The sequence below is a fragment of the Anguilla anguilla genome, chromosome 3, assembly GCF_013347855.1.
Source record: "Anguilla anguilla isolate fAngAng1 chromosome 3, fAngAng1.pri, whole genome shotgun sequence".
Lineage (NCBI taxonomy): Eukaryota > Metazoa > Chordata > Actinopteri > Anguilliformes > Anguillidae > Anguilla > Anguilla anguilla.
Window position 1 is genome coordinate 10,570,883 of NC_049203.1, and position 16,964 is coordinate 10,587,846.

The window sequence follows — 16,964 nt, forward strand, 5'->3', positions numbered from 1 at the left end:
ACAAGGATATAAAGCTTTAATTAGAGGATAAATACTTTTTCACAAAGGATGGTTCTTGCTCCTTAGCATGACACAGATACTTCAGAATCAGCAAGCCCCTTTCAACACATGCGGCATCATCGTAGCAAGCACACACACACACACCTGACAAGAGCCCAACATACATTTCGGGTCTTGCTTTTGTTTGGTCTTACAGTGCTTAATGCTTTCATGAAGACTGTGAGTTGTCATCGGCCAGGATTTATTCACAGCCTGCATACCTTCGAGCCCTTCATCTCAGATCCAACACCAGAAATGAGGTTTAGCACATCAAGGCCACCTGTCAACCCCGGTACAAAAAAAATAAAATAAAATAATAATAATAATAATAATAATAATAATAAGAATAAAAATGGATGGGAATGCATCGATTGGAAGGGGAAGATTATCAACCTGATTCTCAGGCCCTTTGCTTGTTTCTCTTAAACTAAGGCATTGGTCTTTTTATCCAAGATGTCAGTACATTGCATGACAGACCGTTTAAACATGCAAAGAAAATTCTTGATCGCAGTATAAGCCATAATTTGAAAGATATGATAATGACATCACAAAAGAATTTAGAGTGGCATTGTTATTTGTTTATAACATCTTCCATTTGGGGTGTTTCCAATTAGGGAAGAAAAAGAAAACTTAGCACACTGTGAATGCTGCTTTTAGTTTAAAACAAATGTTAATCTTTGAGACAGATTTTTGGAAAGGCCATTTTTAAACGTCCAGCTGATTGGTGAAAACATTCCTCCTCGGTAATGATGAAAATGTGTTTTTAACAACATATCAAGACATTTATTTATTTGTTTTATGGGAGTAACCCATGAAATCAAACAAGAGTGTGACCACAGCAACAGTCCACATGGCTTACAAGTGAAAATGATAAAATGTGAATCATCACTAAAGTAAGCAGTCAGCACAGCATATAGCATGGTACCAAAAACAGAATACAGGCAGATACTATTGTGCTTCCTCAATGTTGAACTTTCAACAAAATTACACACATGGTCAAAAAACTTTATTGATACAGTCAATTTGACTGCATCATCATCTTATTTATATCTCAACCGGCCTCTCTCCATACATTTGCAGTTATTAATATGTAGCTTTAAATACAACTACAAAAAAAGAACATGATGATACAAGACATGTCGAAGGCAAACAGGAAAGATCGTATACAGTAAGAGATTGCATTAGCCTGTTACATTACAGTGCTTCCAAGCAGCTAAATAGGATGCTTCCACTGTCATGGTTACGGTATGAAATAAATGACAGACACGTGTCTCTGACACACTCCATTTTGATCAGCACGTGAAAGGCAAATTGTTCAAGCACTTTTCTTTCACCGTCAGCTCCCCATTTCAGTCTTAGGTATGGACAGTATTTATTTTTCCTAGGCCAGCTCAACTGAAAAAGACTTTAAATGGCTTACTGACGTCAATGATTGGTTTGAATAATCATGACACAGTAATGAATATTAGAATTTACATTAGAGTTCAATCGTTCTTAGCTCTGAGCAGGGTTGAGTATTAAACAGTTGGTTGAGTATTAAACTGTGGGTTGAGTATTGAACCGTGCATTTAGTAAGATCCTCAGAAATATGGAATAAACAGTGCCTTGTCTTCTGAGCAGAGTCATGAGAAACAAAGTGGAGAGACAGAAAAGACAGCAGGTGTAAAAGGAGACCCTTGCCTGAGTATCAGCACTGATTCAGCAATGACAAGCGTGGCCAGCTCTGGAACAAAGAGCCTATCTCATAACACAAATATGAATTACATTCCAGCATTGAGCATAATCCTTTTTCTCAGTCATCATTTGCCCCTTCCATACAATGAACCCAAGGAACCTTTCTCTTGCCCAGGTTAGGCCTCGGGCCATCCTATCAAAGGAAATACAGTTGAACCTCAGAATTGTGGACAGATCATTCAACCAAACAGGGCATGAACGGGAGGAAACGGCATGTTTTTGCTGACTGTCTCTATAATTATCACTGATGCAAAACACGCAAGCATCAAATGGTAAATGAGTCGTTCCATATAAAAATATAGAACAGTATCAAAATTATATCAAAATTAGAAAAGGGGATGTAAGATTTTAGGATTGTCCTGCTACCATTCAAGTCTCAAACATCTGTCAATCACCCACGTTTGCTGCCCAGATAGTTTCAGGAGATTTTCTACAAGAAAGTGGCATCGCTACTACTGAGCGTAGCAGTGAATTATATAACAGTGACTGGGAGCGAGCGATCGAGAACTATTCCAACCGAGGAGACTTGATTAATGGCTCAAAAGACTGTTTCCTGGCTAGACCTCTGGAAGCAGCACCATCACACCCCCTGCCGACTGGCACACTGACTGATTTAGGGAAGCCAGACACTGGTTTCCTTAAATCAATCACAGTAGTTGGAATATACATTTATGTTTTCCCGTCTCTGGAGACTGACTGAGAAGATGTATTTAAAGCCTTTCAGTTCTTACATCATAGTTCAGATTAACCCTGCTGAACACAGAGTGCCATTACTGGAAATAAACTTGTCTTCTTCAACGAAGATCGGAGCCCTGCCTTTTCTTCTTACAGGGAAAATCTTAGCACTACTGCTTAGAATTCAAAGTGAGAAAGACACCAGAGTTTGATATAAGGGCTAGAACTAAATCGATTTCTAAAAGAGGCCAAAGATAGCAGGAAAAAAGCTGGAAAGCTGACAGGGCTAATCAAAAAATTAATCTGAATTCTAATGAGAGCCTTCTTTCTTTCTTGTCTGATTGTTGGTTATTAACCTAAATAAGTTTCATGGCTACAAAATGAGAGAAGCCTGTTTAAAATATGAGGCTACAGTTAAATTAGCATTGCACTCGATAAAGGATTCAAAATTCTTGAATTCTGACTGACCCCCATTTCCACAGAGTTTGTGTGTCAGAAGTTCTAGTGTAGTAATAGCATATTAAAAATAAAGAGCTAAGCTCCACCCCCCGACCCTCGACCCCCATCCTCCACACGCACAGCCCAGCCTTCCCAGTCCCAGTCCTTCCTCTTCAGCAGTGGTTTTTCTCGGGCTTGTCCAGGAACAGAACCCGCACCAGGTCCTCCAGCTCGGTCCGGCACAGCCTGCTGGCGCACATCTGACTGATCTGGGTCTCTCCTTCGCGGAAGATCTTCCACCGGCCTGTCGCCAGAAACCACACACGCATTACCATAACCCATCAGGCATGCAGAGTGCAGAAAAAAAACAGGACTGTCAGCTAATCATGGCCTGTGGTTAAAATAAAAATAAATTTTAGGATGAACACAAAATACTTCCTATTTAACCTAAAATGTATATTTATTCTTTTGATGACAAGCACGTTTGCAGAAAAAAAAAAACAGGTCTGACAGCTTATCTCAGCCTATCGTCACAACAATAAATATACGGTTTACGATAAATGCCAAGTATTTAAATTTTGTCAATGATTTCCTGTCTGGTTACAGATTCACGGGGGGCCATTATTGGTCCCTGCCAGCAAAATTTCAGTGTCAACAGCACTTCCTGTTCAGACTGTGAAAGATGCGCAGACATGAGGAGTGCTGGGATACGTACTCTGTGTCGTCCGAGTCAGTGGCTTGAAGTCGCTGCGTTTCCGGAAGTCCTTCTTAGGGATCTTCTCAATACGGAAGTTCTGCAGCACACCTGCATACAGAAATTTGGCGGTGTTAAAAAACGGTTTTAAAAACATTACTTGCAAGTTCCATTATTGCTCGTACATGGCTTTAGGGAGTTTCAGAGCCTTGGTTTACAACTACAAGTTAAGAAACAGTGGAAGTTGCCAGAAAGAGGACAATAAATGAACCTAAATGCACATACTATTTTTTTCATGATCACTACATTTCACTCTGCTATATCTCAAAAAATCAGTCAGTTTGTTTATTTCAGAGAATCTTGTCCAAGCCTACAGCCTGAATCACTAATACTCCATGGGGGAATGTCACTCTGACTGCATCAGAACATGTACATTAGGCCTTCCTTTTTCGTGGTTGACTCAGAGGGCAGTGTGCGGGCTATCCGAACAGTGGAAATGTGCGTGGCACTGTGATGCCAAGATCTCTTGAAAAGACAGGTGAGGAATTCCACAGAGGGCAGACAGAGAGAGAGAGAGAGAGAGAGAAAAAGAAAACAAGCCGTGCCCATCATCAATCTGTCAAGCGCCAGTGTGAAATGGATTGCCACCCTTACACTCCCTCCACTCCTGCACTCCCCCTCTCTTTTATGACTTTGTAAAGCTAATTTATTTGCGCCCCTATATTTTGTTTCAGCAGCTGCTTCGGTGTGGAGCCTGGCGACTTATCCATAAAATCGGCATGAATGTATAACTGCACGGCAGCAGACTGTATACTTGCATGCTCCTCCCTCACAATGCAGGAAGCAGAGGGATTCAAATTTGGGTCAAAAAAACATGTTTGGTAACAGAAGCACAGGCCACTTCAATTAGTCTGTTATTTCTTTTTTAAGACCATGCTAGCCAATTTATTTCCCCTATCAAAGGCTGTGTTCCCGCAAACCAATTGTCAGGCGCTTCTTTGAAGTTTAACTGGAAACTACAGTAACTCATCTTCCTTTAGTGGTTTTCAGTATCAGTATGGCTGAAGTAACCTCCAGTTGCACACACAAGAGTGATTCTTGGGGTTTACCTTTGTCAATGCTCCAGATGTGCAGCTCGACTTCGGGGGGCTGCTCCGTCTCCAGGGCGATGGTCCTGATGCTGGCCCCGTCCCCAGAAGGCAGTGCCTGGTACACAGGAAGCGTCTCCTCTCCGCAGAAGTACTCCTTACTCCCTTCCTTGCTCAATGCCAGCTCCTCCACTGTGGAGACAATGTATGGAGTCTGACGCCCAAGAATATATACAGACTATACAGAATCCAGCTTACTCCAAATTTATACAGCTGGAAGTACAGATGTACATGCAGCCCTTGGAAAACATTTAGTCTGTGTATACAAACCGGTAATCAATCAACATCAATTGCTGAAGCGAACAAATGCTTCAGCTGTTATCTGGACCAGCAGGAATGGTCTTCATCACTCCTACTCTGTCATCGGAAAAAAAAAAGAACCTTCCCTCCACTATTTCAATAAGTTTGTAACAAAAAAAAACAAATAAATAAATAAATAAAAACACATGACCTATTTCCTCTGTCTCTGTAAAGTGTCTTTGTGATTCTTTGTCTCTCTGTAAAAAGCACTATACAAGTAAGACAGAACTGAACTGAACTGAACCGATAAAAACCAAGACAATAAAAATGAATTAAACTGAAGTACCTGGACTTACAACATAGAGGTTGCAATTTCAGAGACAGACAATTTTTGTTAACATTTGGAATGCTTGTGGCGCTAAACCTAGATAGCCAAAATGGCAGAGCAACACACGTTTTAACCAGGCCATTTAGAGGGATTGTTTGAATTCCGAACGAAAGCTAAATAATCCGTTTTGCTTAATAATTTGCACCGCAAACCTTTTTGCGATGCCAGCCGTCTCTTACACAAGCAGGTTAAATAAATACGTGACTGTCATATTTTCCGTGGTATCTCGTTTCACTGCAGCGATTTAAGTTGTGAAACTGGGCAGCGAAGCGTGACGTTACGTGGCTTGGTCGGCTGTTTGCGAGTTGCAGCCGGGGCCGCAGTAAAACCAACTTGGATCCGGTTCCTAGGCAGGGCTCCAGCTTCAGACAATAAACCAGATTCACAAACCTCTCCCGTCACAGGGGCTTAACGGTGAGGTTTTCAGCGGTGGCTGGAGACAGCAAATAACACTATCTCGACACGCTCCTTGTTTTGTACGTCCGCGTTTTCATATAAAGCAGCACGCGTGTAGCGTATGTGCTTTGTCTCGTTTCATTCCATTAAAGCAGACGGCGAGTCTAGATGGGTCTAGTGTGGCCTGTGCTCCTAATAAAATATTTTTATTCGCTTATTTTTTGAAAGGTGGCCAAGTGAGCTCAGTTCTCCTTCAAATCCTCTAGGAAAATGTAGAAAAAGCGTCTGTTCCACTGCAGCTAAATTGCCAGGGGACACGTGCATTAACCAGTCCAACCTCTTCTTGGTCGCCATATTAAATAAGCAAACGGTGAGCAAACTGACCGTGAGGTCTCAATAAATCACATATGTATACAAGCCTCAACAATTACACAAGGAAACTCTCCTTGGGTGGAAAAAATGACATTGATGGAGGAACAGCTGTGCGTATGCCTGAAATATATAAGAGGGAAGCTGGGAGTTGAAGTTTCTACGCTTTATGTACATTTCCGGTTTCCCCAGGCACAGAGTTGTGTGTTTATGGACACATAAGAAGGAATGTACCTTGACAAACCTTGCAGCACTTGCCGTCAATCTTCTGCGGGTGCTTGCAGGGGTAGACGTCCGGGCAGTGGATCTTCCGGCACTCCTGGCGGGTGACGTTGCAGGTGCAGAGGACGCACTCCATCACACCGAAGGAGCGCAGGACGGGGTGCCAGGACTCACCGTGGGAGTAGGTCTTCCCATTGGACACACACACTGCAAGAAAAAAACAGACAGGACAGCTAGGGGTGTAATGTCTGAGCTGTGCTGCCAAATGAAGGAATGTTCAGGTTCTTTCATGGTGCTCCTACTCCTGAATAGCAGTCTTAACCCGAGAGTGATTGAACAACAATAACCCAATTGGAAAATATGCCTCAATATCCAAGAAATTGAATACCGTCCCAAGATCAATGATTTCAGAGCATTTTTTTTTTTACAGTATCGACTATGATGCAGGATCAGTTTCTAAAGGCAAGATTCGGCTCAAATGTAAACATGAAGCTTCTCGAGATCCAAGCAATTCTGTGAAATGTCAAGAAATTTAAACTCTCGATTTTATTTTTCTGAGTTCGAGCACTTTCTAGGATTTTCAAAGACCATGGTGATGACACACTGAGCGCTGACCCTGGCCGTGCTGGTTGTGGCTGTTGATGAGGATCTGGACGGTGGTGCCGGCAGTCTGCTGCTGGTCGCTCAGGAGACCGCGGTTGGGGCGGAAGCTGGGCGCGCGGGGCAGGCTGGACAGCGAGCGGGCCGACAGCAGCTCGTACTGCGCGCGCTGGTACGAGTGTCTCTGGAACACAGCGAGAGCTCCCCCGCTCAGTGTGAGAAACGAGTCATCAACTGTCTAAGCGGTTCCCAAACTTTCACAGTCCACAATCTATGTAATGACTAAATACAATAACCTTGACTTATAGCACAGCATGTGTTAAAATATAGATTTAACATATGGCTAAACAAAAGCATGCGCACTGTTGCTAGTGCAGGACATGTAATAGGTAGAGCATATAGTTTGACTGGGACAAATTTCAATCAGAATGTTGCGTAGCCGATATATAAAGAAAGGTCTTTTTGTCCACAAACATCACGGGAACAGCCAAAACCTTTCCCTCGAGCCATCAGTGGATCACAGTGCACAGTTTCGGAACCCTGACACTGATCTGAGTCAACAGAGTCACATTTGTAACACTCAAAATATTGGATAAAAACAAAAATTCCTATCGCTAGCAAGAAAAGATTTAGGCCTGGATCATTAGCAATCACATTTTTTCCACTGGATCTATGAGAGAATTCATTTGGGCAAAGATCATTTTCAGAACCTTTTCCAAGCTTCTTGCAATCCAACACCGAGGTCGGATAAAACTGCGACCTCTGAATTCTAGCCACCATTACTGTTTTTGTATAAACCCTAGTGAGGAAAGCTCAGGCGACGCAGCATTCAGTATTCCTCATTTCCCTACCCTTTTTTCATTCTTTCTTCTAATGGAAAATAAATAAACATCCGATGGTAAAGAAATGATTTCATGTCCGTGAAAGAATTCAAAGACCCTACCATTACACATGAATATAAACTTGGGTACAGGGCCTGAGGCTAGGGAGGAAACAGGGTCACAAAAAAACGGCAGTTTCTTTTCTTTGTCATTCAATTTTCAAATTCACTTCTCCTGAATCATTCGTTAAACATAATGGTGGTTCAATATGAGAGGAAATGTGTATAGCCTGATCCAAAAGTGTGGCATTGCGTGTTGTCAAACTGCCATTTGTATTTAATTTCTGGCGGCAGTCGATGATTTGTTCACACTGCATGTTTTTCAACAACAACAAAAAAAAAGTAGAACACTGCCAAAATACGCCAACCAGAGAAAGATTTTTTGTCAATCTTCCCATTAAAATGCAGAAAATCCATACAAATGTAATTAAGTTTCATGCCTGTTCATATTTTATCCTATAACCAAACTATTTGAACCTGAATGCATTAACTCTAAAATGTACCCACTGTAACAGTCCAAGAGCAGCCTATTAAAATGCTCATGCATGAAATATGCCACAAATAACTCATTGTTAACTTGAGTTTTGGACCACAAAGATCAAAATGCTATACTGGAGACACAGAGACTTGACATATTTGCCAGAAGTTTTATATATACAAGCTATACAATAAAGTTTATACAAGCAAAATGGTGCTAATTGGTAAAACAATAGAGGCACATAAATTATATACACATATACTGAAGCACATACAAACACAGTTTAAAAATAGAAAAATGTAGAGAAAAACAGGAATTTAATCTCTTTTTCCGTTTCATCCTTGAAAAAGCTAACATGAACTGTATTACATATTTTAAACACACAAAATTTGTATATTTTGTTTTGTAGGGAGGGTAAAGTTCAAACCATGAGAACAGTGCGTGTATGGGTGTGCGTGTGTGTACAATGCAGGGACCATGTGAATAAGTGGGTGCATTTGCGTTGTGTGCGCACACGTGTTAGTGTTTATGTGCGGTATGTAACTTGTGGGTATGTACATGCTAATCTAGCATACAGCACGTGTGAGACATGACTAAGAGCTTGTGAGTGGGGAAATCGAGGCTGCGTCTGATCGTCAGAAGTGCAGGGAACCCGTGAGAGCAGCCCAGATCTCACAGGAACAGCGATGCCAGTGTGTGTGTGTGTGTCCGGCGAGCAACATACTGCCTCTCTGTTAGCTGGCTGCCGAAAGCTCTCGCCTTCCATCGGGTCCCATGACGTTTCCCCATCACCTACAACCACACAAATGCAGACACACACACACACACACAAATGCACACATGCACACACACGCACACACAGGTACAGGCACAGACACACAGGCACAGATGCACACACATGCACACACACACAAAAATCAAAAGCAAAATCAAGAGCAAAAAGCGTAATTTTTTATCACCTTACTGACTGCATGACTGACTGCATGGACAGAGTGAGAAATTCATCCTAGTGTGATCACAACTGATTGATATACCATGACACACTCCTGGATCCCTGATGCTAACTTGAAAAGCTCAATCCCTGAGATTCAATCAAAATATTGAATATGCAATTCAATCAAGATAAGCATTTTCTATCAATCAAACTTTGTGGTGGCCAACTTTCTACTTTAAAAGAGCTTCCGCCTTCAGCACAGACACCACCATTTTCAGGCCAGACCTTTTACTCATTTCAATTTTTTGTTTAAATTTTGATTGAATTGTACATGCCCATATAGTGGTAAAATGTGTTTTATCAAATCTATGGGATGAGTGCATTTGATTAAATCTCACCAGACATGTTTGAAAATAGGTAATTGAGGAAACATTGTCCCCGGTATACTGCACCTTTACAAACCCGACAGCAGGACTCTGGGACAGCGACGGGAAAGGGACAGGTGAGCTTGGGACAGGTGCGCAGCCTGCAGTACACATTCCCTTCCTGAAACGAAGCCCCACGCCACCCTCACAATGATGCACAAACACTCAGATCACAACCCCAACTCCAAACAGGAGGGCAGCTTTGCCCTCCAAACACGCGTACTCACAGAGCAGCTGCACTGGGAGCACTGGTTGACCTGACGGTTGGGGAAGAGTCCCTCTGCCACAAACACCTCCCCGTGCTGGTACTGCAAACCGCTGTAGTTACAGGGCTTTCCCCCCACCCGCGCCAACAGAGGAGACGGGGACACCTCTGAGGGAACAGGCAGAGACGGGTCCGAAAACGTAAGGCACCTTACGTCAACACGAATCACAAAGCAAACTACGAGAGATTCTTCAGGTTGAGTTCTGCTAGTAGAATGAGGGGACATAAAAGGAAATTAGCAAAAGGTAAATTCCGTGCAGACATCAGGAAGAATTTGTGGTCAATGTGTGGAATAGCCTGCCAGGTCACGTAGCAGAGGCAGAAACTCGGGGGATTTTCAAGACCAGGCTTGGATATTAGATACTATCTAGCCTGTAGGTAATCAGAGCACTAGGTACAATTTAGTCAGGAAAATGGTGAGCATTGTTGCGCTAAATGGCCTGTTCTCGTCATCATGCTATATTATGTTGTGCCGTGTTATGTAACATGAGCTTCACTGCACAATGTCATAACAGGTACTTCAAACACAATAACTCAAGTAAGTACGCATTTCACTTTGGAAAGGTGGAAAGTGACTGGCACAGATAGTGATTTACTGGGTAAGACTATTATGAAGTGTTTCATTATATGAGACAGTGCATCTGTATATCTCAGCTATGCAGTCATTCTGAACTGTTCACAGGAAGGTTAACCCAATATCTGGATCTATCTATGGTATCAGCATTACCAACAAGTAATTTAAATGACTTAATTACTACAGTAGAGGCAGACAGACAAGATGACTGGCAAGACCAAATGACCAAACGTGAAACAACTTCCATAAATATGTTTTGATAAGAGTGATCGGTTCTGTTTGGCATACAGTAACTGTAATTATTTAAGGTCATTAGCGAATTTAGCTCACGCAGTTGAGGAACTGATAACGATTCTAACACCTAAGACAAACCATACAATTCCCTGTTAATCTGTACGAGAATACAGGGCTTCATTTATCAGGCATGGAACTGAACAGAATTACCACTAAATTAGTTATTTCTGTGGGTGCTTCCACTCACACAGATCAAATGGTACAAAACAGTCACATTACGAACCAATTTCTGGAAATGGCTTTACATCCTAAACGGCTTTACACTGTGTGCTTGGACACGTTTAATATGCACAAAATTCACATGCGGAAGGTTTCCTTTCAAATTATGTGTTTGCGTAAGTGTGCCAACATGGTCTCACAGTCAAAACAAAATAAGCAGATTTTTTTCTGGACCAGAGATAGAAATAAGTAACCCAAAGGTAGTCAAAAAAAATAAAAATAAATAATAACCTTTGGTTATATCCAAGTTCCCAGGACACACAGAAATTCAAAACAAATGGCTTAATCTGATTTTGGACAAAAGAAGCTCCAATTTTGTTTATAAGAGTGCATGGGGTGATCAATCATACGTCTTACTAGACCAAACATCAATATACTGCTCCTTCAGACAGACCTGTCTCCAGTAAATGATCTTCAGGGATTGAAAAATTCTACGCCTGCCAACAGCCTAATACATTTTTCACTGAGCACTGAACTGGAACACATTCCCTCTAACACTGAGTAATACTGCAAAATGCTTTTAGACCAACAACTGCAAGTAAGTGTGTTTCGGGTGTAAAAAAAAGTATATAAACATTTTGCATTTCAAACAGACATTATGGCAAGCATATCCTGCAAAAAGCCAAACCAGAAGCTTGTTAAAAAAACTGCTTGTTGAAAACTGGGCTTCACTGTGACCTTCCACACAGCCTGGTATGGGAGGCTGACTGCTCAGAGGTAACTCTGGCTGGTAGTTCCCCAGGGTGAAGCCGAGCCAAGAGGGGAGTTCAGTCTGAGACTGTCCTGCTCTTATGATGTAAGACCACTGATTTGGTGCCTGCACTCTGCTTACGTCAGTCGTGCAAGAAGTAGGAATGACAAAAAAAACAAAAAACATTTTAACCAGTGCATACGCGTGTAAGCGCACACACAATAAAACACTTAACATCAAGGTGAAACACATTCATTATGCCGCCCCTGCAGGGCTGATATCTAGCCATAACAAAATGTTCATAAACAGTGTCTGCAGTGTGCATACATTTGCAGAAGTTTCCAGGCAAGTTCCAGCATTGATAAGGAACACATTGTCATTAGAAAACGTGTATTTTGTTTAGAATTAAATGTGTGCGTGTGAATGGTTATAATATAAATATAAACGAATATAAACCGGTCCTTGGCGACTGGAAAGTCCCACCACCACTGCAGCATACGGCGGAGACATTCGGTATGTTTCAGCTACAACCCAAAGCTAAAAGACTGGGAACACAAAAGCACGGGCCAGACACAGAGGTGTGTTTACGGTGCTGTAAGAGATGCTACTGAATGAAAGCCAGTGACAAGCTAAAAGCTCAGGCTAGAGAGAGGGGCAGTGAGAGTCTTACCTGGGCATCGGTGGCAGCACTGCTGTGGAACTGGCACAGGACTGGAACATGGCAGGGGGGGGCACTTCACCCGGTTACACAACACACTGCCGCTCTGCCAAAGACACCCAGCATGAACCTTAGCCTTCAGAAAGCACCGTATTAAAAAAGGCAGCCATTGCACCTTAATTTGGTTTCAAATTGTACACCATGTTTGGTTTAAAATGGAACACTTGCATGTTTATCTAAACAGTTTGTGTCCACTTTATTTTTTGTAGATGAGTGGTTATACGTAATGCTAAATCAAGCCCTGTTAGCTTTATCCTATGAATGGAGGTGATAGGTCGTCACAAAAAGCACCTTTGAAACAAAAAAGGCAGCATCTGTGCACCGACTTAGCTTTTGGTCATTTTTATACCCTGAGAACGATAACGACAGGATAGGACAGTCACAGACTGACAGTTGAAAACTCTGTTCACTTCATACCTCAGAGCAAAGGCAATTGATGCAGTAAACGTATCCGTAGGGCTCCAGGTACGGATGCCACCTCTCGCCCACTTTGTACTTCTTCTCCTGGAACACGCAGAAGGAGTCGGACTCTGTGCGGAGAGAATAAGAGGTGTCGGGTTAGAGCACGCTACAGCCCGCTGTTCTCTCCGCAGTCACGGAGTGTGTCGCTGTGTGTCTTGGCATCGCGGCCCCCGTCACGCTGCCTAGCCACACTCCAGACCCTCTCAGTTATCACTTCCACTGCAAACTCGTGGGCTGTTTCTTTTGGCCCCTCTACACTATATACACAGCAAGGGCAATGGTACTGTTTCCACACTGGACCCAGGAGAAGCTCACTAACTGGCCTTGAACAGAAGTATTTTGCTATTGCTATCATGAAGATCCTTACTGACCGTTCAGTTACATTATACACACGTTGGAATTTAGTAGACTGTCTTGTCTGGAAGCGACATTTAGATTAGCGTTTTTAACACAATCTATTTTTGCAGCAGGATATTTTACTGAAGCAATTCAGGCTAAGCACCTTGGCCCAAGAGCACAATAGCAGCGACCCAGCTGGAAAATGAACCTGCAACCTTTGAGTTACAAGCACAGTTGCCTAACAATTTTACTACACCGCTGCCCCAGGGAGCCGTCCAGGGAGCGTCAGAAAATAGCAAACATCACATAAACTATCTGAAAACACAGGATGCAATCCAACTTCAAATGGAGTCATGATTACCAAGCCAGGTATTTTCAAAAGCTCAGGTTAACAGTTCACAAAGGAGGGAGGGGGGGGGGCAGGTTTGGGGATATCAGCACAGCAGGTTTGGAGGTGGGTAACTCACGCTTCAGGGAGACTGAGCGTACTCCTTCAATTGTGCCCAGCAGGACAATGCACAGCAGTGGGAGGTGCAGGTCTTCAAACCTTGAGTGCGTTGTCATAGTGCCTGTGGACCAGACACCTGCTCCACCAAGCGGGTCCCGGGGTTTCTGTGAGACTGGGGCGGGGGGGAAAAAAACACTCTGTTCCCCCCTTTTAATCACCTTAAAAGTCAGGGCTGAGAACACTTGAATCTAGAGTTTCTTTAAAAGTCTTAAGAAACATAAAGACGTAATTACAGAAAAAAATGATTCATGCCACAGGACTTAATCAGAATGACATTTAAAATCTTTCCCTCAAATGAAAAATTACAAGTTTTTTCTCATTTGAAAGGCTGATTAATACTCCAATTTGGTCTTAAAGCAGAGAGAGAACACTACATTTTCTTTCTCAAGCCTCAGCTTAAATCAGACTTTTTTCTTTCATTTTTCATAATCAGTTATTAAATAAAAATATTGGAAAATGCAGTGCTTTGGTTTAATAAATATCCAGTTACAGGCAACAATGTCACAAGAAACAAATATATGCGTCAAATAAATCTGAACAAAAGACCATACACAGAAAACCCTTTATACACGCAATTCTCAAATAAAGCATGCCAGGCCAACATCATTCTTAGAATATTTTCCACTTTTAGGGAAGGCAGTTCTATCCCAGGAAAACGTTGATGCACAAAACTAATATCTGGTATTCACATTTTTGTAAGCGTTCTATTTTTGAGTTCAAATGAAAGCACTGTGAGGCACTTTGACTGGCGTTCAAAAAGATGTAGATTGCTCAACGTACTGTGCAAATTGCTGTCAGCTTTTCCAGTTTTTTTGCATTGTGGTTTGGGAGCTCCAGCAGAAATTCCAAATCACAACACTGTCAATCATAACCTGACTCCATCTCTCAGAGGCACAATAACAATAACATATAGGATTAGGTTCAGCAGGACGGAAGCAAAGCATTGTGGTAGGAGGACCTGGGCCAACCACGTCTCTGGGAAGAACAGATCCGGCTCATGCAAGAAGACATGGAGGATGTTGAACAGGTAGAGGGGGAAATGCAGACAGCAAACCCTAGCTTTATCATTAGCTGTTTTCTACAGGCCTACATACTTTGGCTATACTTCAGTGTACCATGCTCAAATACGAAACAGCAATTCTCACCTTGGATTCAAACCCTCACCTAATCTGAATCCAGTGCTATGACCATAACTCTTAACTGCAACATAAAACTTAAGTGGTTGCGTGCAATAAATACAATACTTTCCCTGCAGATGAGCGAATTGTAGGACAGGACGGCCTGGTTCTGGAGAGGTTCATTCGTAACCGTTCCATCCAAGTCCTCATTTATTTTAGCATCTTGGCAGCCAATGAGGCATACCTTCATGCACTAAAAACCACAGAGTTCACATTTAACCAACTGCGTTTCCAGCAGATCGTAGGCATCAATCCGACCAGCCAGGCAGCTAGTGGGGAACTGCTGTTTCAATAACATCTAATGTTATCACGCCTCAAACCTAACTACTGCCCGCACAATGGAGGTACCATACAAATATGTTTAATAATACATATCAGTCAGTTAAAAAAAACTGTGGTCAGATGCGACATAGTGTTTAATTAACCTGTGCAAATACATTTTCTAAACCAAACTTATTTTAAAACCTGAAGCATTGCACTGTTTTCACATCGTCACGGAACGCGGCAACATTAAACTGCTTATTATTCAATTACCAAACTAGGTTGCCTCCAACAACCCCCCTTTTTGTTTATTATAAACCATCTGTTTACGCTATATTCCAATGACATAAACACGATTCATGAATTTGAATTGACACATTACTTGCACAATGACCTAGGATTATTAATACTGACAAAAGGGGAGGCCTACATGTATTGCATGCATTCATATTCCGAGGCATTCCAAAACAAACACAAACATTTACGTTTAAGCTTTGAAGTCCACTGAGGCAATGTTATATGTACCTTAAATGTATTACATTTATTAATTTTTTAAATATTTTTATTTTTATTTAAAAAAAATTTTTTTTGCGGATTGATAATATTTGCTGGTGCACAGATGCGCTTGCAGTAACAGGGACTGGGATACAAATACAACAGCCTATTTTATGAGACTAATTTTATTTCACCCCATGCATAATCGAGCAGTCAGTTGGTATAACTGTCAGATAAAGCGAATGCCTCTATAAAGTAACTTAATACGGTCGTAAATGTATTCGGTATTACTCGTTCAATCGCTCACCAGGTAGGCTACCTGATTAGATTTCTTCAAAATTTCCTTAGTAATGGTTTGATGCTTTAATCTAGGCTACTACTTTGTATCAGCATAACATGTATTAACATTTTAAAGCACGTTTTTTTCAAACGCAAAGTAAAGCGTAGGCTAGTTGCAACTCTAAGATAAATACCCCACAGTGTGTACGATAGTTACAACTAACTGTTGCCTGAAACTTACCATGGTCATTAGGACAGATGCACACTCTATCACACGTATCGGTGTATATTGCTATATTTATAGACACATTTCAAATAAATGCAAAAAGTCGTTAACGGATCTAAGAAAAGGCTACTCACCAAGACTCCACTTTCTATTGGCTTGTTTCCGTAAGACTCCACTCGTCTTTCGCAAGTAAATAAACCTTCTTTATCTGAGCTCTGTAATTCACGGCACGCACCCCCTTTTGTTTTATTCAGCGTAAACCAGTTGAAAAAGTGTTCTGGGCAAAATGTGACCAAAGCGCAAAAAAACCGTATGGGTCCAGATATTGCGAAATGAAGGCGAACGTTTAAATTCACAGTAAAGCAAACGGTGTCATTTCGGACACCTGCTTCCCTCCAAGCAAAAGTAGCCAAAGGCACTTAACACACAAACTGTATAGCACTGATATTCCTTACAGCCGCATTGTAATCTCATCAGTGAAATATAGTCCGGGTTCTAGAAAAAAGGAAAAACCTGACAACTTTTTTTTTCTTTCTCCAGACTGGCCAATGGTATACAGCGGGTCTATTAAAAGTGTTTTGGGTGCAAGGTTATTTTCTACTGGGGCGGTTCAGCATGAAGCTAGGCTTTGGTATTTTACAAGGCTAACTGTTTGCCTCCATGGAACATCTTCTATTGCTAATAAAGAGTCGTTTGTGCATTAATAAAGATACTGATCTGTCAAGTACATAGGGCTTTATTTAAAAAAGAGCTCATTATTATTACCAGCAGTAATAATAAGCAAAGAACGATTAT

The 16,964-nt window shown here is 41.7% G+C and overlaps 1 protein-coding gene across 4 annotated transcripts; it reads right to left on the reverse strand.

The window, feature by feature from the left end:
* LOC118224400 (chordin-like protein 1) lies at positions 1 to 16,679 on the reverse strand. Of its 4 annotated transcripts, none has more exons than XM_035411922.1 (12): positions 16,304 to 16,679; positions 13,690 to 13,867; positions 12,839 to 12,951; positions 12,374 to 12,467; positions 9,888 to 10,033; positions 9,688 to 9,781; positions 9,026 to 9,093; positions 6,959 to 7,127; positions 6,356 to 6,550; positions 4,690 to 4,860; positions 3,602 to 3,691; positions 1 to 3,190 (listed from the first exon to the last, which is right to left on the reverse strand). In XM_035411922.1, the coding sequence occupies exons 2-12, from the start codon at positions 13,784 to 13,786 to the stop codon at positions 3,060 to 3,062; spliced, it is 1,368 nt and encodes a 455-aa protein (XP_035267813.1). In that variant the 5' UTR covers positions 13,787 to 13,867; positions 16,304 to 16,679; the 3' UTR covers positions 1 to 3,059. The 4 variants fall into 4 exon arrangements, with proteins under 4 accessions (XP_035267813.1, XP_035267812.1, XP_035267809.1 ...); XM_035411921.1 differs by having other exon boundaries at positions 13,690 to 13,842; positions 16,185 to 16,679; XM_035411918.1 differs by having other exon boundaries at positions 13,690 to 13,842; positions 16,304 to 16,678.
* Between the last annotated feature and the right edge of the window lie 285 nt (positions 16,680 to 16,964).

Coding starts and splice junctions, on each gene's coding strand:
- LOC118224400 (XM_035411922.1), bottom strand. CDS start 13,786: ATGACAACGCACTCAAGGTTTGAAGACCTGCACCTCCCACTGCTGTGC. Junction 9,094..9,687: donor CTGCTGTCGGGTTTGTAAAG/GTGCAGTATACC, acceptor GTGTGGTTGTAG/GTGATGGGGAAACGTCATGG. Junction 7,128..9,025: donor AGCCAGCTAACAGAGAGGCA/GTATGTTGCTCG, acceptor GCTGTGTTCCAG/AGACACTCGTACCAGCGCGC.